The 25,014-nt window shown below is 37.3% G+C and overlaps 1 protein-coding gene across 4 annotated transcripts in view; it reads right to left on the bottom strand.

The window, feature by feature from the left end:
- The window catches only part of MYO1E (myosin IE), an 81,975-nt gene that overhangs the window by 19,966 nt on the left and 36,995 nt on the right, over nucleotides 1-25,014 (bottom strand). For all 4 annotated transcript variants that reach the window (XM_062627178.1, XM_062627187.1, XM_062627172.1 and 1 more), the window contains 14 exons: nucleotides 20,966-21,053; nucleotides 19,244-19,333; nucleotides 18,145-18,276; nucleotides 17,133-17,267; nucleotides 16,252-16,384; nucleotides 12,603-12,799; nucleotides 11,785-11,865; nucleotides 11,334-11,420; nucleotides 10,025-10,111; nucleotides 8,771-8,938; nucleotides 7,923-8,008; nucleotides 7,256-7,337; nucleotides 6,338-6,444; nucleotides 2,198-2,296 (listed from right to left, as the gene is read on the bottom strand). In XM_062627178.1, coding sequence (XP_062483162.1) covers nucleotides 2,198-2,296; nucleotides 6,338-6,444; nucleotides 7,256-7,337; nucleotides 7,923-8,008; nucleotides 8,771-8,938; nucleotides 10,025-10,111; nucleotides 11,334-11,420; nucleotides 11,785-11,865; nucleotides 12,603-12,799; nucleotides 16,252-16,384; nucleotides 17,133-17,267; nucleotides 18,145-18,276; nucleotides 19,244-19,333; nucleotides 20,966-21,053 — 1,572 coding nt within the window. The remainder of the gene's footprint in view (nucleotides 1-2,197; nucleotides 2,297-6,337; nucleotides 6,445-7,255; nucleotides 7,338-7,922; nucleotides 8,009-8,770; nucleotides 8,939-10,024; nucleotides 10,112-11,333; nucleotides 11,421-11,784; nucleotides 11,866-12,602; nucleotides 12,800-16,251; nucleotides 16,385-17,132; nucleotides 17,268-18,144; nucleotides 18,277-19,243; nucleotides 19,334-20,965; nucleotides 21,054-25,014) is intronic.

Genomic DNA, 25,014 nt, shown 5'->3' with positions numbered 1-25,014 from the left:
AGCCCCTTTTGAACTCTTCACTTTTTCAGTCTGAACTCAGGCTTTTGGAACTGCCAGGCTGGAACTGCAAAGCTGCCTTGTTCCACTGCCTGCAAGGAGCACTGACGGGCTTTAGCTACTTCAGCTGTCTACAGATAATTAACTTCCCTAGCAGCAGCTATTTAGATTCCTTTGACAATGAGACTGGAGAACAGCTAAACAAATTTCTCCCCCATATCTTTTATGTTCTTTGACATATTTTTTTAATGTCTTAAGCATACTTGAGTTATGTAAATTAAATCATGCTTATTAGTAAAACTATTCAACTAATGAAAAAAGTTAAAGCATGGAGTTCAGTTTATTGTATTTCCAAGTTCTTGTTTCTTAGGAACATGTAGGCAGCTCCTAATATAATATACTCAAAAAAAAAAAAAAAAAAAATCACAAAAGGAATTGGTAGAAAATTCATTAAGGGAATGTTCATTACTCATTCTTGTCATATCTAAATTGTTATCTAGCCAGAAATCATAAAGTGTCATGCAACTTAAATACCATGCAACAAAATATACCAAACCATTAAAAAGGAACGCATCACAAAACCCAAACATCTCTGAATAACAGTTATATGAAAAGAGAAAGCTAACTTATGAATAATTCAGTAGGATTCAAAAGGTTCTACTGATGTTATTGTGTTCAAATCTGGTTTTAGTTACGAAATGCTCAGGTACTATGCATGGTGGTGTAACAAAGTAGCTCATACCATCTCAAATATAGAAGTATATTACAGATCCGTGTTTACAGACAATGTGTGCACGTACACATTTATTATTGTCAAGTATTATGGGATAAATAGATGCAGCCCAGTAAGGAGTTGTAAGTTAAAGTAACTCCCAGCTTACTTAACAGCTTTTTTTGCAGGTTCACCATGTAATGCCAATAGCTTCATTGTAGAGGTGGTTCTAATCAAGTCTGAATTTAAAGCAGCTGATGTTGTTAAAGGCATTTGAAACTGAACACAGAAGTTTGAACACAACAGAATCTGAATTACCTTTTAACATATTATAAATTCATTCCTACATCTTCTGGCCCATGAAGGAGGGCACAGGGAAAAACATGACTTAAGACCTTTTAATACAGGAAAGCTATTGAATACATAAGAATAGATTTGAAAGTCTCATTTTTCATAAACTCTAACTTCATACATTCAGTGGTGTAACAAGACTATAGGGCAAAAGAAAAAAATATTCTATAGCATGCACCAGTTAAGCATTTCACAATTTTGTAATGTGACAATTCTATCCTTGTTCACTGCTGCTCAGAAATAGCATTTTTACTCTAATGTACTTGTGCATGCTTCTTACTAAACTGGTCATGCCACTATCCGTGTCTAGGTTTTTTCAAGCTTGTCCAATTTGATCTTTCAGCACCACTATTAAATGTGTTATTAAAATGCTTCTGAAAAATCTAAACCACGACTGCCCCCAAAAATTATCTATGGTAAATTCACAGGGAGCAGTTATGTCTTATTGTCCAAATATGGGAGTATGGAGTTCAGCTTTCAGATTGGTTATGCTTTGAAACACATAAGCCTTTTCAGTGACTGGGGCTTTTTGCATGCAAATGTAAATTTTGTACATAAAAGTCTATTCAGCCCAGAAACCTCCACTTCTATGGAGCTGCCAAGGAACGCCCAATCAAAACAAGTGTACAAGCATGCATTTCCTGTCCATCCCATGCCTCAGCCCACTTCTACTCACACTGACTTAGGGTGTCAGAATAGAGCTTGTTCTGGATGCTAGGGAACTGTAAATGGAAAAGGTTGCAGGAAGAATTTTATTCATAAAAATGTTAAATTTAACAAGGTAATTTGAAAGAGATGGATGAATTAGATAAAGAATGGTTTTATTTGCCTGTGGACCTCTGTGTATGAAGCGAAGTACATAAATCTATTTACTATTCAAAAGTACCATATATCTTTCCTTTGTACAGATCTCTTGGGTGGATTTCTAGACCTGCACAGCCCTCATAATCAGTGTTCAGCTGTGGAGGCTACACAAGCTATTCTGTCTCAGCAACAGTATGTGTGAAACAATGCAGCCTGAAGCACATTCATGTTGATATGTCTGAGCCTGAAGATCATGAAGAAAAGGGATTTAAACCGTACTCCTCATGATATAAATAACTACACTGTAATACTTATAAATGAGTAATACCTTACCTCTGCAAAAACTTCTTGAAAACACGCCTGTAGGCATAGCCAGCTCTTCTTACTCGAATATTTTCTTTCAGACCCAAGTATTCCACTTGATGTTTTACCCTGTGGACAAAAACAGTACAAGATTTACAACACGTTTCCTTTCACGACATTTGTGGATTGAGGTATTCTTAAAAGTCTGTAGCATGTTTAAACATTTGCTGACTTCTAAAATGCAGGCAGCACAGGTATGTGAATCTGGTTTTGCACATTGCCATGCACAGTGCATGGTAAGAAAAATATTCATGGCAGGTAGGCTATATTACCAAAACAAATGTAGCAAAACACTTTGAGAAAGAATGGTAATCCACTCAGCAGCTCAGAACTGATAACGATGCTAATCTTGATGACTGTAATAACATACAAAACTTCCCTAAACAAAGAGCATCCATCCTGCTTCTCTGGGCAATGAGTCAGAAGTAGTACAAGAACATCGGGCCCCAACCCTTGAATCGCTACCCAGAAGAAAATCGGCAGTGGTTAGGTAAAAGGTAATCTTGGCAGGGGGCAGCACAACCAGTGACTTGAGAGGAGAGAGGAGAATGGTGCCTGATTAGCACGAGAGGCCAGAGGCACTTGTAACCAATACACGGTGGAATACTAAGTAATGAACAAATTATGTAACTCCCAGCCAATGGACACTGATTTGTTTGTTTGTCAATATGCATAAATAGCTTAAAGTTACAATCATCCATGTGCTTAATTTGTAGGGATTTCCACCGAGCACCCTGTACAGAATAAACAATGTCTCCTTTTTAACCAAGGCCCTGTATCTTTGTTTAGGAAGCCCAAAATCAGCAACACAGATGCCAAGCTTTCATGGCACGAAGAATGGGAGAGAAGACAGCAAGGGCCAGTAGTTATGAAAAGCTAGCATTCCCCCTAATTTTACCATGTTGCAAAGGAAGGATTTGAGGAGGCACAGGACTGGCCGAAGCATGTCTGGTAAGCTTAATGATGGCATAGTGAAATTACAAACAAAATCAGAGCTGGTACCTGTCCCATAGAAAACGTTAATGACTATGGAGAGACAGCGGCACATGTGAACTGAAACATTATCTCAAGGCCATTACAGTTCCCTTATGTAAGACAGATTCATTTTGGTTCTAAATGGGGAACAAGTATGTTGCCATGAATCTCAAAGCAAAAGAACAGCAAAAAAAGCTAACTTTTGGTACCTATTCCTCTTTCTAGAGCTGCAGTATGTTGTTTTATGTTGCTTCTTACATAACCTGCTAGTCACAACTAGCAATTTAATGCTTGGAAATTTGAAGAATTTCAGTTAGCTTCCTTAATGTATGACTCTTGCTGTTTGCATTTCTTTAATTTCCTCATCTAAGTCAGGCTGGAAGAGGCAGTGCCTGTTTTTAACACAGAAACGTGGTGTTCAGGGGCTTCTGTTGCTGTTCTTTTATAGGGCAACTTACATTTCTGACTGAAAGCTAAAGCTTCTGTAAGAGTTGTTAAGATTTTAGTCCTGCAAGTTTAACAGACAGTATGTTAAACAGCACTTCTTTATACATAAAACAAGTGAGCCTGTAAGGAGCTGTTTAATTTTTCTGCTTGCTTTTTCTATGATTTCACAAAAATTTTTTGAAATACAGAATAATAGAAAAGGTTTTGTGTTGAAAGGAACCTTAAAGATCATCTGGCTCCACCCTGCTTGGAATGGGCAGGGACACCTGACAAACTCTGTTGATTCAATGCTATTCCCATGCTATTTTGAGATACTAAATTTCAGTATAAAGTGCAATGCCCATTGATATTTTTTTTTTGGTCGAGACATTCTTCTCACATGATTCATAGTATAAAGGAAAAAACTTTTGAAATCCCATGCTACAAATGACAGAAGCCATTCAGTTAATACTTTTTAAAGAATGCTTTGAGAGGAATTTTACTAAATCATAAGTGATACTGCTCTTTTAGCTTATAATAAAGAATACTCCATGTTTTAATCTTGCTGTGTTCAAGGAATAAAGTACTTTGTACCAGCTCCAAGAATTCGGGTACAGTAGAAAGTTGGTGGACAAAAATACATTTTCCTGTTTATAGCCTTCGCTCCTTCACATCTGGAATAATGCACTGGAGAAACAGTATTACTCCCATTTTCTTACTGTCCTGCCAGTATTAGTGTCCAGCAATAGAGAATTTGAGACACTTTTCTGTTTTTTTTCTCCCTTTCTGAGAAAAGACAGTGAAAATCTCCCTCTAGGCATCAACAACCTCAAGCAGGTCAGGGTCTGGGAATTCAGCTAATGCAGCAATTTTGAATACAAGTCCAAATGGCTGTGCCAGGACCCGAACAAAAACACATTTCAAGAACGCCCTGATTTTTGGAATAATTAAGGTCTTATGCAAAGTTTAGATACTACACAAGGTTTATGTTTCAGTGGTACAAAGTGACATGGCTGCTGTGAGCATGAAGGAAGACAGCCTTTGTGTACGATTTTTTTCCCTTTTCCAGTAGGATTTTCACAGCCTAGTAACGCATTACTAAGGAGCAGATTAGATAATACTACTCCTGTCGCATTGTTTGATACAGCATTATGTGATCACAGAACAAAACAAAAACCCCCTAAACCAACATTCTGCAAAACATCACATTTTGCGTTTCCCTGAGCACAGTACTTTCTCACAGTAAAATCACAACACAACAAAATTAAGGTTGTATTGCCATATGCATCTAAATTCTTTTCCCCAGATATGTAACTAATAACAAATGTATCCTAGGTGACATCCCAGTATACTATAGGGGAAATCATAGCTTGAAATGGGAGAGAACGTTAGGATTTTGAAACAGGGGTGAAGGGTTACCATTATAAGAACAACTTCCATTTGTGTCTGAGTTTGACTGCCTATAATCCTTTGTATTTCACTTGGCAAATGCAGCAGCTACTGATAACTAATATCACCCTCATTATGGGAAGACAAGAAGAAATCTTGCCCAGTTTTGCTCCAAAAGGGATCTCCTGAAAGCTGGCCTTTTCTCTGGACTAGGTTATTGCTTGCTCATTTCATTGGTTTCCTAGCAACACTTTCCACAATAATAGGCCTCTTTTCCAAGATGTAAATGATTGATTTTAAAAGCCCCTCAACTTCCAGTTAAAAGTTTTAGACACACGTCTTTCCAGGATAACTTCCTTTCTTCCTCTGCTCCCCGATGTCAGTGGAAAACCAAGTGCTGCATAGTAGAATTTTCAGGGGTGGAAAGGCAAGAGGAGAGAAAGTGTCTACATTTACTGTCAAAACCTAAAGGACACGCTCAAGTGCAGTCCCAATTGCAGCTTCTGTAAATGCTCTGCATCTGTATGTAATTGTGCTAGCCTGCATGCCAAATGGCAGGAAGCGAATTCCGGTGTGGTATTGATTTGGTCAAGAATGCTTTTCATCAGACTTTGCAAATTGTTTCACTGTGATAAAAATAACCACATGCTTTGTCAGCGCTTTTGCCGATACAAAAGGTATACAGTAATATAGAAGTTACCTATATTAGGACTTTGCATAGTATAGAGACTGTACTGATCACCTTTTTTTTCAAATATAAAAATGCTATAAAGCATCATATAAAGATGCCTTAAAACAGATGTGATAAAACAAAATGACAATTTACACATCTATTTAACATCTATATAACCACCTGATATGATATTCTAATGACCTCTCTTTAAAGACTTGGCTAATGAAACTTAGAAGTCTAGAAGTAAAAAAGGAGCCTTCCACATTGTTGGCTATAGAGACTCTTGGGTAAGTTTGATATATAAAAGCATATACAGACATCCTGCTGGCTCTTTAGCTACCTAACAGAAGCTGTTCTCAAAGCATAAAGCAGAAGTTAGAAGGGATGTATAATGCATGTGGTGTGCAAACTGTACATGGAAAACTGGAGTCTTTAATATACCGACTGTGTTCCTGTTATGCAAATGATGATTATTCAGAACTGACAGGAAAAAAGCTCAGAACTGCATATACTAGCTGCTGATTTAGACCAAGTGGCTGTGGTCACTTCACTACAATCTGTAGGCTTTATGACTACAAATTATGAATTTTAGAGGCTATTTTTGACTATTAGCACTGCTCCTCATCGTATACTCTGTTTATCCGTACCTGCTCTCCTCCCAGTCTCGAGACTTCTTCGTTTCATTCGGTTTGATGCAGCGGATGTAATGGGGCGTACACTTCATCAGGGTGCCAACAAGGTCATTTGCTTGTTTCTGTAAAATTGAAGAAAAACAACAGGATTTGAGCTGAACAGGGTAAATCCTGTGAGAGAATTCTAAAAATTATCAGCCATCTGCTGATGATTCAGTTGCCTTTGGTCTTTCTCCAGAACAACTGAAGTGTCTTGAGATAACATGCACCTCGTGAGAAATTCACCACTAAGTGGAAGGTACCATTACCTCCAGCTACGTGAATATATTTGAACTATTTTATAAAAATATGGAGTGACAAGGCATGCCTCAGGTGAACTTGACTGTCAGGGTGAAATATACAGGAAGGGGCTGATGAAATATCATTGTCCAAAGTCTGCAAGTGTGTAACCTAAGCATATATTTTATGACCGGTCTCAAAAAAGATGCTTGCCTTGTAACACTTGCTGCCTTATTCAAGGCACATTATGGTCAGTAGCAAGACTTCTGTTGACTTCAGTGGGCGCTGGATTAGGTCCTGATGTATTTCTGCACTATAAAGAGACCAGTTATCTATAGTTAATTGTAGGACATGAAGTGGTTGAGTGAAGGGGCTCATTCATTAAGCACATGCAAGTAGTATTATCACTGCCATCAATTGCTCATTTGGAAAATTCACTGCTGTACGATGCAGCTGCACAGAACATGTAATGAACAGTGGTGCTGGGCAAAACAGTTTTTTAACAGGTAAAACAATGCAATTCAGATACTCCTGATGTCTCCACAAATGTCTGGACAGTAAAAAAAACATCAAAGACTACTGTTTTTTTTCAAGTCTTCATACACAAACACACCCCCATCTATGTACATACTAACACAGCAGAACTAGACATACTTTGATTTTGCTGCCTGCAGTGGTAGGACGGCCCTTCTTGTCCACTTGAAGATTTTCAGGAAACAGAGCCTTTATAAAAGGCCTAAGAAAGAATTAATAAAACAGTGTTGGCATAGAAAAACAATGCAATGCAGGAATGTTAAGGAATATGCTGTAAAAGTTGATAGTTGAGTAGAATATAAATAGCTATTTCTATTAAACTTGAGTTTTATCAAATCTATTTAAAGATCAGCATTTCCCATGAGCTTCACTCCTCAGAGATATACTGCTGTTTTAGTGAGCCCTAAAAGACATGATACCAGACTTCTAGACTCAAAGAAACACATTTCTCAAAAAGTAAACCTCAATTAATTAAAACAAGTAACAAAAAAAAGGTTATATGTCACAGTGCCTGCCCTGAGAGACAGCCAAATCACTGATGGCCTTGTTCGAGGCTCAAACAGGTGTCATTATACCCTTTGATTCTAACACTGCAGCACCTTACTTACTCACGTTTGCAGAAAATGAAGGTCAGCATAATGGAAGTGATACTGTTCCACTGCAGTGATGTTTTATTTCCACTTTTATACAAACGAGTTCACGAGTTGCAAAGTTGAGAATTCAGGCCCTCTGCACCCATCTGAACTAACATATTATTCCTAGCTTTAAGCAAGTTTTGCTTACGTACAAATCACTGCTCTGCATGAGTTCAATCAAGTCCATGAAAAGAACATCCCGATTTCTCTCGCAGAATCCATCCATATCATAAGATACCTGGGCCAAGGTGGAAATTGAGTGTTTGTGGTAAGTTGAGAACCCGATAATTAAAGAAAATTTAAATTCTGTCCTCATCAGTAGCTGTTCCAACTTTTTGGTTAGTCTGGTATAACTTAAAAATACTACAATGATCACTAACTCCTTGCATATACTATTAGTTAACTCACAACAAGCATAAAAGGAATTTCATCTATGTATTTAAATTCAGTAATAAGACTGTTATGGAGCAAGTAAATGGAATCTGACACTAGACTAAAGACTTAAAGTCAATTTAATACTGAATTTTATTGAATGGAAATTTTTGCATTAAAGGTTTACCTTTACTAACTGCAGGAAATCATGAACAATCTGAGATATATACCCAAAGAAGACACAACTGTACATTAGGTTCCCATTTAATCAGTATATCATCCCATAAGGATCATTTTTCTATCTGAATTCTTTAAATTTACTGCTACTATGACCAACAATTAAGATTATGATTACAAAAAATACTAAGGGCATTTATTTATTACATTTAATATTAAGTTTGGTAGGTTTGATAGCAACAAGGCCCAGACTCAACTCTAAGGAATGGACATGTGTTAGGGCATGTTTGTTCTAAGCTCCCTACATTGGGAAAGGAAGACACTGTCTCCTGAGATAGTCTGCCTACTGAAAATCAAAACAGCCCTCTACAGGGCTTCCTCCTTCCCTTCATTACTGTTTTTTCTTTATAAATACATTATGCAGAATTTCAGTGATGATTTTCCACATTACCTTTCCAGCATAATGATGAATGATAAATCCCTGGTTCCAGCTGTTGAAATGTTCGTGAGTCCCAATCTGCATCTGGAGTTTTTGAAGCAGTGTTTGGTCAGCTCCTTCTCCCACTGCATGCATTGTGGCACACACATCATCTAAAATGCTCATAATCCCTGGGGGATTCTAATGCATTGAAAAATAACAAAAATGGCAAAAGACGTGAGGAAAGAATTATGATGCATTTTTTTCCCCTGAAAACAGAAAAATACCTTTTCTACAGAAAACACTACAGCAAAGCCACAGCAGGAAAAATTCCTCCTGTCAGTGGAGCTCACAGTAAAGATTAATCTGCATGCACAAGTGTGCAGTTTAAAGAGATGCCACTTCATGAAATGATAGTGGGAAATCAATGATGGCTCTTAAAAACAAACTAAAACAAGACACACACTCTTTCCAAATGCTCAACATTTGTTTTAGTTTTTAATTCCCTCACAAAGCAACCTTCTTTCTTGTTCCACAAAAAAAAACAGCCTGTGTCTGAGGTAAGTATTTAAACTCGTATGGCGTTGTGTGACAAACTTAAGAGCTATCTACAACCGTGATATAAATCCTATCTTCCAGCTATCCTGATACAGATAGGAGATGGGCTAAATCTGATGAGCATTTAAGCACAAGGCACTATAGTTTTTTGAACTGAATTGTTAAAATTACCTGGCTTTCATGAGGACAACGAGCTACTTCTGTTTTAAAACATTTGCTGTCACCCCAAATCAGAACATGAAGACTTTATGTGGAGCAAAGACACAAATTTCTTGTATCTACAACACTTTCTCATATTTCCTCTTCACTTGTTTCTGCTTAATTTGTGACAGTACCTCAGAGGAAGTGGGTACTGTAGCTTCCCCAGACAGAAATACATCCCCCAGGGACACAAAGAGCTGTATCTCTCTACATCATGAAGTTCATCATAAATTTAGGTGAGTAAAATTTTAATTTCCATCATTACTTTTTTAGTCACATATCAATCATGCTATCTTATGGGTCTCTTATTGGTCAATATCTTGGATAACATACATCTTTGATGACATATATCTTAGTGCTCTTGTAAGCCATCTTATGTAAGATTTATATATAGGTTTAGGATGACTCAGTAACCGAACAACAGTATTTGCATTTTTCCTATGAACGTTCTTGACAGCAAAGCAGTTGCCCAAATATTTTAGAGAAAAATCTTTTTGCTTTTTCCATCTGTTTGTTCTACATACTTACCACTTTGTTCTCTATAAGGTCACATACTATTTTGTTGTTGAAGTAATCTATTGGTGTCCATCTGATTCCTTCTTGCACATATTCTTCCTGTTGAGTAAAAAGGCAGATGCACTGCAGATGTAGCACTAGTTTTACAATGCACTACCTATACACAAACTCTGCACTAACTCCTGTTCAGAAAGACTCATCAAATGTGAAACTGGGGGGGAGGTGGGAAAAACGACCCTTATGATAGTTAAATCCATGCTCTACTGCCAAAGATATGAATCAGAAGCCATCTCTCCACACATTCTGTTGTCATTCATAGCCCTTGAGTAGTTACTGGTAAGAGCAAGATTATTTCATCAGTGCATTCACTGTCAAAGTACTTTGCAAGTGACTTTTACACTATCTTGACAGCGCACCTAAGCACCCATATCCTAACCTATTCTAAAAATTCAGACTGTGATGGGCATATCAGAGGATCAGACCCCCAAAAGAATACATTCAGAAATGCACATGAACTGGAGAAAGAGCTCTACTTGTATTTCTGTACACAATCACTGTAACCACCAAGAGACTGGGGGGGGGGGGGGGGAGAAGAGGGGCAATCACACCAAAATCAGGTTCAATTCACCACTCAGTTGCATACATACGAGTTCAGCTAGACGCTTAGCAGGTCATTTGTGCACTCAGCTGCAATGATCAGCTACTTTTATACAAAGGCATTCTTGAAAACGTTGTCCTAAAGCTGGTGCCAGGCCTGAGCTCATGCTGTTTAGATTGCTTCGGTCTCAGCTGCATTCTGCCTGCCCTCCCATGCAGAAGCTCACACTCTTTATATATAAAAAGTGAGATTTTGCAGTAAGACTGTGAGCAGAGAACTGCAAATACTTTCTGCATGTCTCAATAATGTATTTCACCCATCTATATTAACAAAAATAAACGGGTGTTGAGGAAATTAAGGAAAGCATTCCCATTTAAATGTGTGTCATGTCCAACGAAAGCACAGGGATGGAACCAAGCTGCAGTTTTCCATTTCTGTCCATGAGTCAGAATATGCAGCAAGTCTGGGCAGAGTCATATGACTGCATTAGTAAGTAAACTGTGATGGACTCAGTTCTGTGCTACTGTACTAGAGAAAAATGCCTGTAGCTAAAACTATTCACAGTTTTAGGATTAGCCAACAAGAAAGGTAATTTTTTTCTTTGTCTTGCTTAGCAAGGCAAACGTTATTGTTAGCAGACAATGAAACCTCATTTTTTCCACCAACTGAAAAAGCAATAAATAGCTCATTTAGGAATTCAAAGATAATAAACGTAATAATTACCTGTTCTGCCTTCAGTGTCAGTTCAATAAAAATCTGCTGTAGCTTTTCATTAACGAAGTTGATGCAAAACTGTTCAAAACCATTTTTCTATAGAAAAGGAAACAATTTAAAAATTAGTCTCATGCTTTATATGCAGTTATTCTTAGTTCTTACGCTGGCAATAAGCTTCAAAGAAACACTGTCAATGATGGATGGGTTGCCGACTTTATAGACGTTCTGCGTAATCTCAGATCTTTTAAGATCACTGACCTAGTTTCTTTGAAGTTTCTTCTATACTTTGTGTTTATTAAGTGAGACATTACCAGTGAGAACTCAACGTCCAGGAAGCTGGGTTGGGTTCTGGCCACAGGATTTGTTTGGGGTGTTTTGTGGTTTGGATTCTTTTTCGCCTCTAAATAAAAAACTCCCCCAGGTCAGATCAGCTCAAACCCTGAGTATTGCATTGCCTTACCTGGAATATTTCAAAGCCATAAATATCAAGGACACCGATATTATATTCTTCATGGTCCTTCTCCATAGCTTTATTAATAGACTAATAAAACAGAAACAAAATGTAAACTACAGTAGAGTTTATACATTTAGAAGAGATATTCATATCCTTTAATATTTATATGAAAATACTGTTTATTTGAAAAGAGCATATTTTAACGGAATGCAAATATACGTAATAGGGTATTTTACTTTCACTTTTTAATTGAGTGTTATGAGCAGCTAGGAAATAGAGAGTACGCCACCCTGGTACCAGGTTAGTGAGCCTTTGGATCTACTGTTCGTAAAAATCTTTTACTGTGGTATAATAGGCTCAGTTAAAAAAAAAAGGAAGCCAACAAAAAAAGAAGAGCTTTAAGTGTGATACTTGATGCATTTTGCAGATGGTACCATGAATCTTTTCACCTATTTCTGTATTCCCCTACTCTGAAGCCTCATCTGAAAATAATCCACTACTTAGGAGAAAGTCAGAGAAGTATGGATGCTGACAGAAAGATGTCAGGGTGTCCTATGGGACAGTTGTGGCAGGAGACTGCAAATATAGTGCTGAAAGCACTGCTCATTTGCTTCAAAGAATGTGTGGCACTTGTTATATTGTGCCTTGTATATGATACCTGTGGTCAGGCTCCCATTGTCCTGCCCAGTGCTGCTGCTAAGGTTCAGGCAAGGACACAGACAGAGTTAAAGAAATGATAGACAAGAAAAGTACCGCAAGAAAGATTCCTATTGCATTTCTCTTTTGTTTTGATATTTCAGTAGATTCAAGCAAATCCAACTTACATCCACCAAGTAATCAAAAACGCGGGAATGAAGGGCCTTGGCCAGTGCATCCCTGGTGTAACAGGCTTGCTCCACATTTAGCGTTACATTAATGGACTCAGATTTGCCTCCCCACTTGCTGTCCATCTGTCTGCTGGTCAGTTTTTCCTTTAGGCGCTCCTGATTAATTCCCAGGAGAAAAGCAGGGAAAGCCAGAACTGCAAGAAAGATCGGGGTTACTGGATTATGACTCACAGACTAAAACAATACAGAATGAAGGGAAAAAAATTAGCTATATCTCTAATAACAATCAGCAGTAATAAACGTCATGGGGCAAGCAACTTAAAAAGAGGTGGGATTTATGTCTTTAAAATTTCCTTAATCCCCCAAAGGTCATTTTCAATTCTTTACTTACATGGATTTCAATTACAGTAAACCACCTTGAAGTAAATTAGTTATTTCTGTACCTTTAGTCCTTCAAATGTATAAGCTAGCTTAGGTCATAGTTTTTAACTGTGTGGTTCAAACAAATTACTCCCAGGGAAGATGGAAATGAAACAGAGCTCACACATTAAATAAAAATTGACAAAATTAAAAATTCCTTGTAAAATCATGAAATGCTTAAATTGCAATAAGGAAAATGCCATCTGCTTCTGAATATTCTCTCCCTTTCTTGTTGCAAGTAAAGATACTACAAAGAGTTCTCAACTGCCTTGCCATTTATTTGGGTTTGGTTTTTTAATCCCTTACTCTGGAGGTAACATTGCAAATTCTGGTTTTCCTTGTTTAAAAATAAAGCATAAAAGTACATCTGTGCAATAAGCAGCCACAAATCTAGTACTCTTCGCATTCTTAGCACGTGGTGCAGATGTTAGCTGCAGGTGTCACACACCTTAAGGAATGGAAAATGAGAGCTTAAAGCAAATGGAACTAGCTCCCAAGGGCAGCTCTCGGAGTTGGTATTGCACCTCCACTAAATCACACAATGCTCTAACAGTGTTTCCTCCACGTTCCACTGCTTTCAGATCTATTTTACTAGTGTGAGGAGGATGTAAAATAATCACTAAGGCAGCAGCCACTTGTACTTCACACATCTGCAACGTCACAGCAATTTTGCTAAACTCAATATATTAATCCAAAATTATTTTTAAATTTCACATAACCACCAGCTCTCTGAAATCCGATTTATTACAATCGGAAAGCAGACTAAATTTACTCTAGAGTACTAGGAACCACATAACTAATGAAGGTTGAGCCACTGGCAACATCTCTGGTAACTCGCTGAAAAACTGGATTGGAAAGTACATAAAAGTCAAATCTCATATGCTTTAAAACCAAAAAGAATGTAGGTAATTATAGACCAAATATGCTCACATATACAGTAAAGATAGCAGAATAAATATTTAGCCAATACTACTGTAAGAATTTGTAAGAATCACTATGCACACCTGAGAACCTGTTCCTTCACAGTGCTAACGATTTACTACAAAGAAAGAATAGATGGACATGACTGGTTCTAACTTGTCATTCTTAAGATGCCTGATTATTTTCCCTAGTTAGGGACCATAGAATTACCATCTAGAAATTACTATAAAGCAGGATATGCACAGAATTGAAAAAAACGATCCTCAAAGAGCCATCAGTAGCATTCTGTGGAATAGCTTTAAATATAATCTGTGAAGAAAAGCTGCAGAAGGATAGGTTCATGTCATCGTTTTCAGAAAGCATAAAGCAAATCTTTCAATACAATGCAAGTGTGAAGAGGGATGGTCTAAATCATTTTCTGCAGTCAGGAGGGAACAAGTAGTATTTGGCAGGATTTGCAACATGGAAAATTTAGAATAAATAATGACAATCTTTTTCCCCAAATATTAATTCTAATCAAGGACTGTAACAGACAGTAATCACTAGCCATTTTAAAGAAGTATTTATCTAGATGTCTAGCAAGAATGGTCTGTCTAGATTTGATTCTGACTCAGAGTATGAGACCAGGGGTTTTGGAGTCCTGAAGAATGGCCTCTGCATGTTTTTCTGCAGTTGGCTATACAGTAACAAGAACCCTATTGACCAAATTCTTAGAACTTTTTATTATTTCAGACTTACACAAAGCATGACTTATCAGTGGTCTTTCACCACGTTTTATCTGTCATGGCTAGCCAGGCTATAAATGCTTTACTATTTAGTTGGCTAGGACAAACAGTAAACTGGGAGGAAAAATGGAAAAGAGAAATGAACCCAACTCTTAACTTCATAATGCACAGATTGTATTAGACATCGCTCTTTCTTCTCTGGCTTGTTTAAAATACAGTATGTTTATGACTAAGTTCTATATTCATTCTGTCTGCTATTTTTTTTTAATGTGTTATTCATACACTACTTCTGTACTTATATCCCAGCGAGCAAGAAAAACACAGTGTACATGGTTCATCACAAAAATCCATTCACATTTACCAACTTATTCTCAACTCTTGTCTTTTCAGTTTGGTACTTCTTGATGCAGCTCTGTATCTATCTTGTCTAGCTATGTCCTGATTTCATTAAATGATTGAATACTGTGATTCATATGGAAGCACAGTAACTCATTTGGAATCATAAGGCATATAAAAATTCCTATACTTTTATTTGGATGCATAAAAAGCCACAAAATGTTGTTCTTTGGGTTCACTTACTATTCTCTCAAATTAAGAAATTAAGGTTTTTTTATTTCCGTGTTTTAAAAGAAATAGCAGGAGAGTACGAATGCAGCTGGGAGGGAAGATGACTAGACAATATATTTTATTCGTATTTAACTAACCTAAAACTAAACAAATGCAGTTTTCCTAAACATAAGGACCATTCTGAAATAAGTTAAGAGAACAGATCAACATGTATAAGCTACTACATATGTTGTGCTTATCCACTGTTGCCCTTAAACTATCAAGGTAACAGAAAATCTACATCAGATGCAAGATATAAATCATGACAAAAATATTGAAAAATCAAGATCAATCCTCTTTCAACAGGTTACTGATGTGGGCCTAACTAACATAAAACATCAGTAAGAGGTGAAGGAGGCAAAGACCGTGCACTGTGGGTAAGGAAATAATAAACAGTTACACAGTAGATGTACCCAATAGGGAGGTACAGGTTGAGAACTTTGCGAAAGGAAACAGAACTGTAGTATGCAAATTCTGAATGCCAATTCAATTTGGAATTTCTGTTTTTAAAGGCACCCCTTCTGGATGCATGTACATGTATGTGTATATGCCTGAGAACTGACTGTATACCTGACACTGGGGATACTCCACAAGTTGAGAGTTGCTTGCACATGAAAATGAGGTCAGGCAAGCCACATCCAAAATGGGTAATTTCATGAATTTGTGGTAATGCATTGAAAGGAGCAGAATTCAAGCTTGCTTAAAGCGTTTCTCACAATTTTTATTATTTCATACTCAAATGCTGGAAAAAGATTTCTGTAATACAAAACTGCATCCTGTTAAGTCAGCGGCATTGTATAAGGCAAAACAGGGGCCTCACTACCATTGCTTTTGGAATACAGTCTACATTAGCAGCCTTGCTCTGTAAGAAATGATGCACTGTTATTTGGATAAGCAGCTCAAGATTGAAGCTCACTTTATGCCATCTGGGCTTCAGCCCATTGCTACTTCTGTAAGTTTCCAGAGGTACTTACATTCCTCACTCTCTACTCCTGCATAGTTGCCAACTTCTTTGAAGCTGATGTTTCCCAAATGCAGTATTCCTGCCACTATCTGCAGCACCAATGCCTGTTCCTCTGCAAAGATCCCAATCACACTCATTGCATGCTGCAAAGAAAAAAAATTACTGGATCAGTTGAAGGATCTGTTCAATGACTTTTGTCACAGAAGTCCCTTTAAAATATTGATGTTAAAAATCTGGGGTTTTCAAAGCAATTCAAATTCTTAAGGCAACCAAATTTCATTACAGCCTGCACTGAACTTTCAAAAGGCACTTCAGCATTTCTGTAATTTTCCAATTAAATATAGAAGCATCTAAACCATTATAAGACATTAGCTAAAGAAACTCTGGAAAAAAAATTGAAAGTTACTAAAAACAGGCACCTGCTCTGATGTGTTACACTAAAGATAAATATTTTCATTGCAAAATAGACAATGAACTTAAGAGACAATGGATTTATTCCTTCTACACAGACAGTTCATTTACAGAGACCAAGCTGCACTGAATGGCTCTAAAAAGCAGCACAGTCTGCCTGGTTTAGGCTGTGAATTTCAGCCATTTACTAGAAAATAATCCACAAGAAGATAGGGGTTTGGAGCCTGAAGTGTGCGCAATTTAGAATGTCTTCTCAACTGACTAAAGTGAACCTAAGCCATGTGCTTTGTGCAGGCTTGTTAAGCTGCAACATAAGACCTCTTCAGGGTAACGTATGTCCCACAGGGTGTAATACAGTTTAAGTTATACCTATATTAATTTCTTATTCCCCCATTAATACATCAACATCTTTGCTACAAATGAACAGTAAAATGGACATACATCAAACACTATGCAAATCATAGAGTAAAAACAACTCACCAGTGTTTCTTGGAAATCTGATTTGTCATTAATATCATCAACCTTGTAGGACCCAGAGAGACTTAGATAATAATAGTAGTCCATACCGGTAATGCCAAGACTGCTTTTTTGTTCTGAGGAGGCCCCTTCAATTAGCTGCAAAACAGAAATCCCCAAAATAGATGTCGTACAAGGATCTTCAGCAAAGATGGGACAGGTTGGAAACAGGTGTCTGAGCCTGAAATTACTGGAAGGGACAGGGCTGTGCCAGGTATGTATCCTTCCTGCCCTTTGTTAATTGTTAAACCCAGAAGACCAGCTTTCATTCCCATTCCCACAAATGGTTTAGTTCTAACTTCCACATCTAGTAAAAAGCAAAGCTCGTGACTGACTTAAATGCCTTCCTTAACTCATACAGTTACAACATGGGGTTTTACATCTGCAATGTCTTATCTAAATCCCCAGGAGCATCATGTTTTCCATGCCTACTGAAAGTAGGCATAGTTGGAAGAGCACCCTGAAAAAGCATTATTTGTGACTCTAATTGTGAGACCAAGTATCCTTTTTGCCCATTATGGTATACATTCAGCAAGCTTTGAACTGCCCCGATGCTATGCTGATTTGAAGCGTGGCTCAAGTCACACCTCTTTGCACCATTTAGGCCAACAGGGCCAAGGCTAAATAACAGTAATTGGAAAAGGTTCCCATACTCTCAATAATGCCAGAGAAGTTCCTCAGTCCTATGTAAAATCTACACTGCTGTGCACAGACATGGCTGCAATAAGAAAGAATGAACAAACTAACCAACCTCAGAAAAGAATTTGAAATATTGAAGTATTTTTGTAGGTCTATTTAAGTAGGTCTATGTTAGATGGTATCCTAACAAGCTTGCCAAGTTCCCTGGTCCTGTCCAGATTACCTTCTGCTGTGTGCATTCAGCAATCTCACTGTGTTGAGCATGACTTTTCAATCAAAAGGAAAAACTTGTCCTAGTTATTTTAAATACCTGGGAAAGGACCTATACATTCCTGACCTGGTAAAAAATATGAAAACTCCTCTCTCCAGGATTCCTCATTACAACTCGAGACTTTTCCAGTAGGAAGTTGGAGATTTTCCCTCCATCTGGCTCTCCACCTGGGCTAAACTGGATTTCAAAGTATTTGCCCTGCAATAAATAATTAGAGCTGTTGAATGATTAGTACAAACAAATCTGAAATCACACACTTGTATGTTGCCACAAGGAAAGTTACTAGGATATTTACTCTTTATGGATGCAGTGACCCAGCTGCCTCAAGGTATAACCTAAGCTTGGATTCCTGAAGTACCACCTATCTTTTTTTATGCATTTACACAGCGCTAGACTTGGAATAGGACATCATGTGTTAATGCAAATGTAGAGAGGAAGTCAGTGGCTTCTTTTAGCTGCTGAGACTCCTGCTTAGTGTAAAGGAAGCCATAAGGCCCACCTATGCAGGAAGTAAATTGAACAGATTTACAATCCATGGCAAGTATAATGTTCTGCTTGGAAGGAGGGTAAAGCAATTATCTTTTTCTTCCAGGGAGAATATTAGTTGCATTAACACTCATAGTGGCAGAGGAGCAAATCTTAGGTTTGTAAAGCCTACGTATAACTTAAAACAGAACCTATAGTACCTTATCTAGTGAACAGTCATTTCACAATGATTTTGACTAATTTATATTTGTACAATAGACAAACTGAAGAAAATACCTGCCTACTTTCTGTACATATTAGTAAAGGCCTTTCCCATCAAACAACTCTAAGGGTGGTTTCATTTATTTAAAACGAAATGAAAAACCCTTATCTTCTTTTGTATTTATTTTTGAATGTATTACTGCATCTATTTTGCTGACCTGGAAAACTGGCCACTTTGCTGCTGATAAATTATTTATAGAATGTTAGATCTGCAAACAAATAAATTGACCAGTACATACTGTAAGAGAACCACATGCACAACCTATACAGAATGAAACAGATGCCTCTTAACACCATGCTTCAAAACACACTTTATTTTATTTAATTAATTTGTAATCAATTTATTTTATACTCCTGAATAGTGTCTCTGTAACACAAGTTGGAAGAATAAAGCAATCTCTACAGTAGATGGACTTACAAATCTGCTGGAGTTGTTGTTCCGTACAGTTTTTGCATTCCCAAAAGCCTCCAGTAAAGGGTTGGACTGCAGAATAATATCTTTAACATGCTAAAATGTCAGAAAAGGCAGAGAAATAGAGATTCAGAAATAGACATTTTAAAAGTTCTTAAGTGTTTTCCAGAAACCCCTGACATCTGAATTACATATTAAAAAGCCAGAAATCCTGCATGTGTAAGAAACCCTCTTGATCAGATAAGGACTAAATCTAACCAGCTTTTTTTTTTTCAGAGCTTCTAGTTCCTACTTTTTAAAGAAAAACCTACAAACCTGAACAAACTGCCTATAGAAACTGGTCCTTCTGTCAAACAACACAGCCAATAAATTGATCTGTTTTTACACCATCTTCATTTTAAGACATTTCCTTCTTACACATGAGCATTTAAATCTTTCAGGGGCAGGAGGGGCTGGAACCACAATCAATTAAGTTAGAGCAGCATGAAATGTAGGAGCCTGCAGGTGCTTCAGCAGCCTGTTTTAGGATCAATAATGCTTCTATCTCGTGGTCTCAGAAAGCAACTAGGTATGTTACTACTGTCTCTTCATCTGATCCTAGGAGATGGAAGTATTGAGAAGACATTAGGTTTGAACAAACTCAATGCCTGCTGAGTTGTGAAGAGAAGACTGAATTTTATCTCAAAAGCAATGCTCAAGGCAACTTACCAACTTCATCAACTGGTACTTGGGAATCACTAGGAATATTTTATTTATAAAAGCTGGAATCTTTTAAAGAAATACTTACTTAGAAAACAGGATTATACTTATTCCAGAAATAACACAATGCATACTTTCTCTGGGTTATTCTCTTGGTACTGAATAATTCTCTGCAATGTTCCCAGTATCACTATTGCACAAAACTAAGCAGGAAGAACATATTCAACATCAGAGACTGCAATAAAGCAAAAAACTAAGCACTCAAAAGAGCGGACCAGCAAATGTTGCTACTACCTACCTACCACTGCCTGTCAGCCAATGTAACATCATTAAGGGAAATTTTACAGCTAGTTCACTCAATTAGCTTTAGCTAATAGATTTTGATAGAGCAGACATTGACAGTATATTAATGTTAATAACTAATTAATATTAATGTTACTAGCTATTAACAAAAGCAACTATTTGTTGTTTCAGCAGACTTTCAGATTCTCTTATTTTTACTAGATAACCTCAAGAAACAAGATGATACTCCTGCTGCTGACTCTGATGTATGCATACAAATCAGAGCTTTTATGGAAATAAGAGAACCCAAAAAAGCCATCTCAGTGTTCAAGAGAAAGCGAACAACACAGGATGAAAACCCCCCACATCTACTAAGAGGAGGTTGATTCCTGTTCTTAACCTGTTTAACAACAACAATTACAGTCCCTTTACCCCTTAATTTTAAATAAATAAATGACATTGCTTGTAGAGATAATTCAGCAAAAGAGCTACAAATCTCTCAGCAGAGCTGACTCTGTGTCTGTGGATTTTTCTCATACAGCTTGCATCACATAAGCAGCCCAGCAAGCAAGCAGGTCACTGCCCAGCTCACCTACCTCTGCTGTTGAGAGCTTGTAAGTATTTCTAGCTGCTCAACCACAAGCTTCTTGAGTGCCTAGTGTTTGCACTAGGAGACATACTCCTGTCATACAGCCTCCGAACATAGACTGCGCTTATGCTTCAGTATTACTCTCTATATCAACTCACCTGTACTTTAGGGCCACCTCCTGAAATTTTGGAGATATAACTCATGATATATTTAGCTGCTACAGTCTTTCCAGCACCACTTTCCCCACTACAAAAAAAGGAAGACAATAATGTATTTATTAGTTTTTCAATAAATCTAGAATGGAGTAATATGAGGTTTATCCTGTTCAACCAAGACTAGGTACCTTAACAACAAATAAGAGTAAATATGCACCATATTTACATCAGGTAACCCAGTAATATATAGACTGTGGTATAGCACAGTAGCATGGTACTTGGATATGTCTGTGAATAAATGATTTTTAATGCATCATCTTGCATGGGCACCAGAATCTCTATGGGCCTTCACAGCCAGAGGACTGTGTAAATTGAAAAATAAACAGACTTAAACCAAGATACTAAAAAAAAGAAAGTGTGTTAAGAACTCAATCGCCACCTAAATTTGATGGGATTGCAGATCTCAGCCTAAACACTCATTCAAAAATCCAAACTTTGAATGCCATGCCAGATACCCACTTCATTTCAGGAGTCTTTTGTTTTAGGTGTTCCTGAATGAAATAATGAGACATTATTAATCACATCCTGAATGACGGAAGAACTAACTTCCTGTTCCTATGCCTCTTGACACAGGGTACAAGAAGTCTTAATATTCCATACTAGCTTTCACAATTCCTTCCTTCCATTATAATATTTCATTTCAATGGTGAATAATGTTTCCAACAGCAGTAGATTTGCCTTCTTGCAATTAGTAAGCTTTGCAAGAGGGAAAGAAGACTGGCATGCCAGACAATCCAACCTCATGCTTTACTTCATACCTTAAAGCTCAGTTCATTTCAACAGAATTCCTCTAGACTGACTTACATCTTGGTCCAAGTCAGCTTTGACCTTAATGAATTTACCCTGACCGGGAACAACTACACTAATGCAAAACACAACATACGGATGTTGCTTCAGTGACAGATATCCAAAATGTTTTTTTTGTTGATTGTTTTTTTTCTTTCCTTTGTGTGAAAATCTTTAAGCTCCTCAATAATTTCAGGGAATGTTCACTCTTCTATCCCACACCTACTTGTTCCTGGATATGGATCAAATGCACATCTTTTCCTGCACAAATTCTAGCTACGTTTGCCAGAGAAACATCAGCACTTCTGGCACAGGAAAAAGACTTGCTGAGAATGAACAACTCAGAGCTCCTTATCAGCAGGAGTAATGGAGACATTTCCAACGGTTTAATTCTGAAAAAGCTCCCCAAACTGCCAAACTCCAGGTATCATTTTACATCTTTAAAACTTCCATGAGCACAGAAATACTGAAAGGCTTTTCCCCTCCCTACAACCAAAGTTTTCATGCTTTTTTCTTCTCCTGACTGCAGTTTCACAGATCAAACAGCTAAGTTGAAAAGGTGAAAAAAATAGTTGATCACCTCATCTGTGAGGTGCAGACAATGATGCTTATCATTCCAAATCATGAATTCATTTTTCCCAAGCATTAAGAAGAAAGCCTATATTATTGGGTGTCTGCCACATTCACAGAGACAGATGAGTCTGATGGATGGCAAACTCCATTTAAAAGTTCAGAACAGCAATAGTTCAGTAACTAAAATAACATCACTTCAAAATCTGCTTGCAGCAAATTGCTCATGTTATTGTCAAATGACACAGACCAATCTAAACCAAATCGTAATCTTGAGTTCATTTATGCAGTGTTCTCCTGAATACAGAGGAGGATCTGGGACCAAATACTGAATTGATTTGATCAGGTATTATTTATCGCTCAGTAAAAATGTAACGCATTTGTGTAAGGTCTTCTTGGATGCATAAATTATCCTCCTTTGTTCAAATTAAGCATAGCTTGTATTTCTCACTCCCTAGTGTCTGCCATGGAAACTGACCTGGAATAATAGAGTCCCATTTCATTGTTAGTCTCTGTTTTCATATAAGTGGTCCTTTATATTAAATTACCTTGGCCAGACCACTGCCTTTGAGAGTTTGCTTTAGATTTGTGCATGCATACACTTACTCTTTTTTATGCTTTTATTGATCAGAGACCAGTAAATTGCTCCAATTAAACTAGAATAAAACAGGATGATGCATAATTTATGAACCAAAGTAACTTTATCTGATGGGATGGTATCTTGCCCCCAGTAAAGCTCAGGTGTAGCAGGGAAATTATGGCATTCCTGCCAAATGATTCTCATAGAGAAGCTTTTTCACATATATTTTACTGCTCTGCTGCTATTAAAACTATTTTAAGAAGATGTAAGAACCACTTTGTAGCTTGGTAGCTTTAGGTATGTTGGAAGCATGGAGGATTTTTAAGGTTGAAAAAATATTACAATGGCTTAAAAGTAAATGGATTTTATACTGACATTTTTCTTGAGATTTTTCTCATTCAAAATAAAACAATCACTAACAAAAAAGATAATTCTTTGAAAAACACTGTCCCTTCTAGCACTATTTGCTACTTCAAACAAATGACATTCTGATCAGAAAGTCAACTAACACTTGGCTGAAATCAGAGTAAGACTACAAACACAGAAGGGAAATTTCTTGCTCCTTCCTTCCCTTGCTCCCAAAGAAAATACAATCAGCGATTAGAGAAGCAAGATCAAGTACATAGCTGCCTCCTTCCCTCTAAAATTCATTTTCTGAGTGACATCTAATATAGCATCCCTCGCTGTAGAACAAAACAAGTAATACTTATCTACATCGCCAGGACAATGCAGAACTGTTAATAACAAATAGTTATAAAGAACTCTTGGTCCTGTAAGAACACTGCATATGTACAATACTCTGATATGTCTGGATAAGCTTTTTAGTTTGTTTACATAGAAAATTTACTTTTTCTAATTATGTTCAGAGAAACCCCAGTAGCACAACTTCAGTGAAATATTTTTCCCTTCCAAATTGGAGCTTTTACCTAACTTTTGGTACCACGTTCAACTTCTGTTTCTACCCCTTTCTCATGAAAATTCTACCATGTTTCCAGTTAAGAGTCTGGGCAGATGTTTTAGACTTATCAGTCATTTGAGTCCTCTGGAAAGCATAGATACAGGAGCTGGCCAGAAGTCTCACATTAAATTTTGAACTTAATAGATTTAAGACATATATGAGTTGTTCACTAAAAACAGTTGAGGTGGTCAATGATCCTTCCATGAACACAGATTTGTAGTACTTAAGTTGCATTGTCTTTTCAGGTATGCAGTCATCATATACAGCTTTACTGTAACCACACATGGCCACAGGGATGTCAAATGTAAACTAAAATTACAAACAAGAAGGGCTGAAGAAATGCTTTAAAGCAACACCTCCTGGCAGAAAAATCACAGAACAAAAGTGAAAATTAAGTCCATAAGGCTTTACCTTTCTATAAAGTTCAGAACATTCTGAAGAAACACATTTATTGCTACATAATAGAAAAATACTAATCATAACCTCCCCTCTCTTAATTAAAGGACAGTGATAGTCCAGAAAGGATTAAAAGCCACAACAGACAATCCTTTGTAATTAACTCTTTATTGGACAACTCCTTGTTGATAGTTTGGAAGTGCCCTCATTTAAAGGAGGAAGAAACGCAAACAGTCTGCTGTAGCAGACCTTTATGAGCTTTGTTCAATACAGACTTAAATTAAATATCATGCCTCAGTAATACAGAAACTGAATGAGAAATCATACTCCAGCATAAGTGCCTTACTCAAGTGTAAACTCCCTTTGTAATTCTGCCCCATGCATACAAAACGAGGGCAGAGACTGTGGGTACTGCTCCCTCCTCCCACCTAAGCACAAGCTCAGCACCTGCATCCAGCCCAGCCAGAGTCCAGCCCATGAATAACCTCATTCTTTACACTGTTCACAGGCATTCAAAATAGCTCCTGGGTCCTCAGCTATAATCAGACACGCCTACATGTAATTTTCTTAATGCATACACATGTATGCTGCAATTACTCCACTGATGAGACAGGCTTCCCTGGCCCTGGAAAGGTTGCTCAGTAACAGTTTTTCTTCTCAAATTAGTATTATCACATTAAAAGATTATTTCTGTTTGCTGTC

This window comes from Pezoporus occidentalis, unplaced genomic scaffold (genome assembly GCF_034315485.1).
Source record: "Pezoporus occidentalis ecotype Australia unplaced genomic scaffold, CSIRO_AGI_Poc_V1 ctg11, whole genome shotgun sequence".
NCBI classification, from domain to species: Eukaryota; Metazoa; Chordata; class Aves; order Psittaciformes; family Psittacidae; genus Pezoporus; species Pezoporus occidentalis.
The sequence above is the reverse complement of the archived record's forward strand: the minus strand, read 5'-3'. Positions and strand labels throughout refer to the sequence as shown.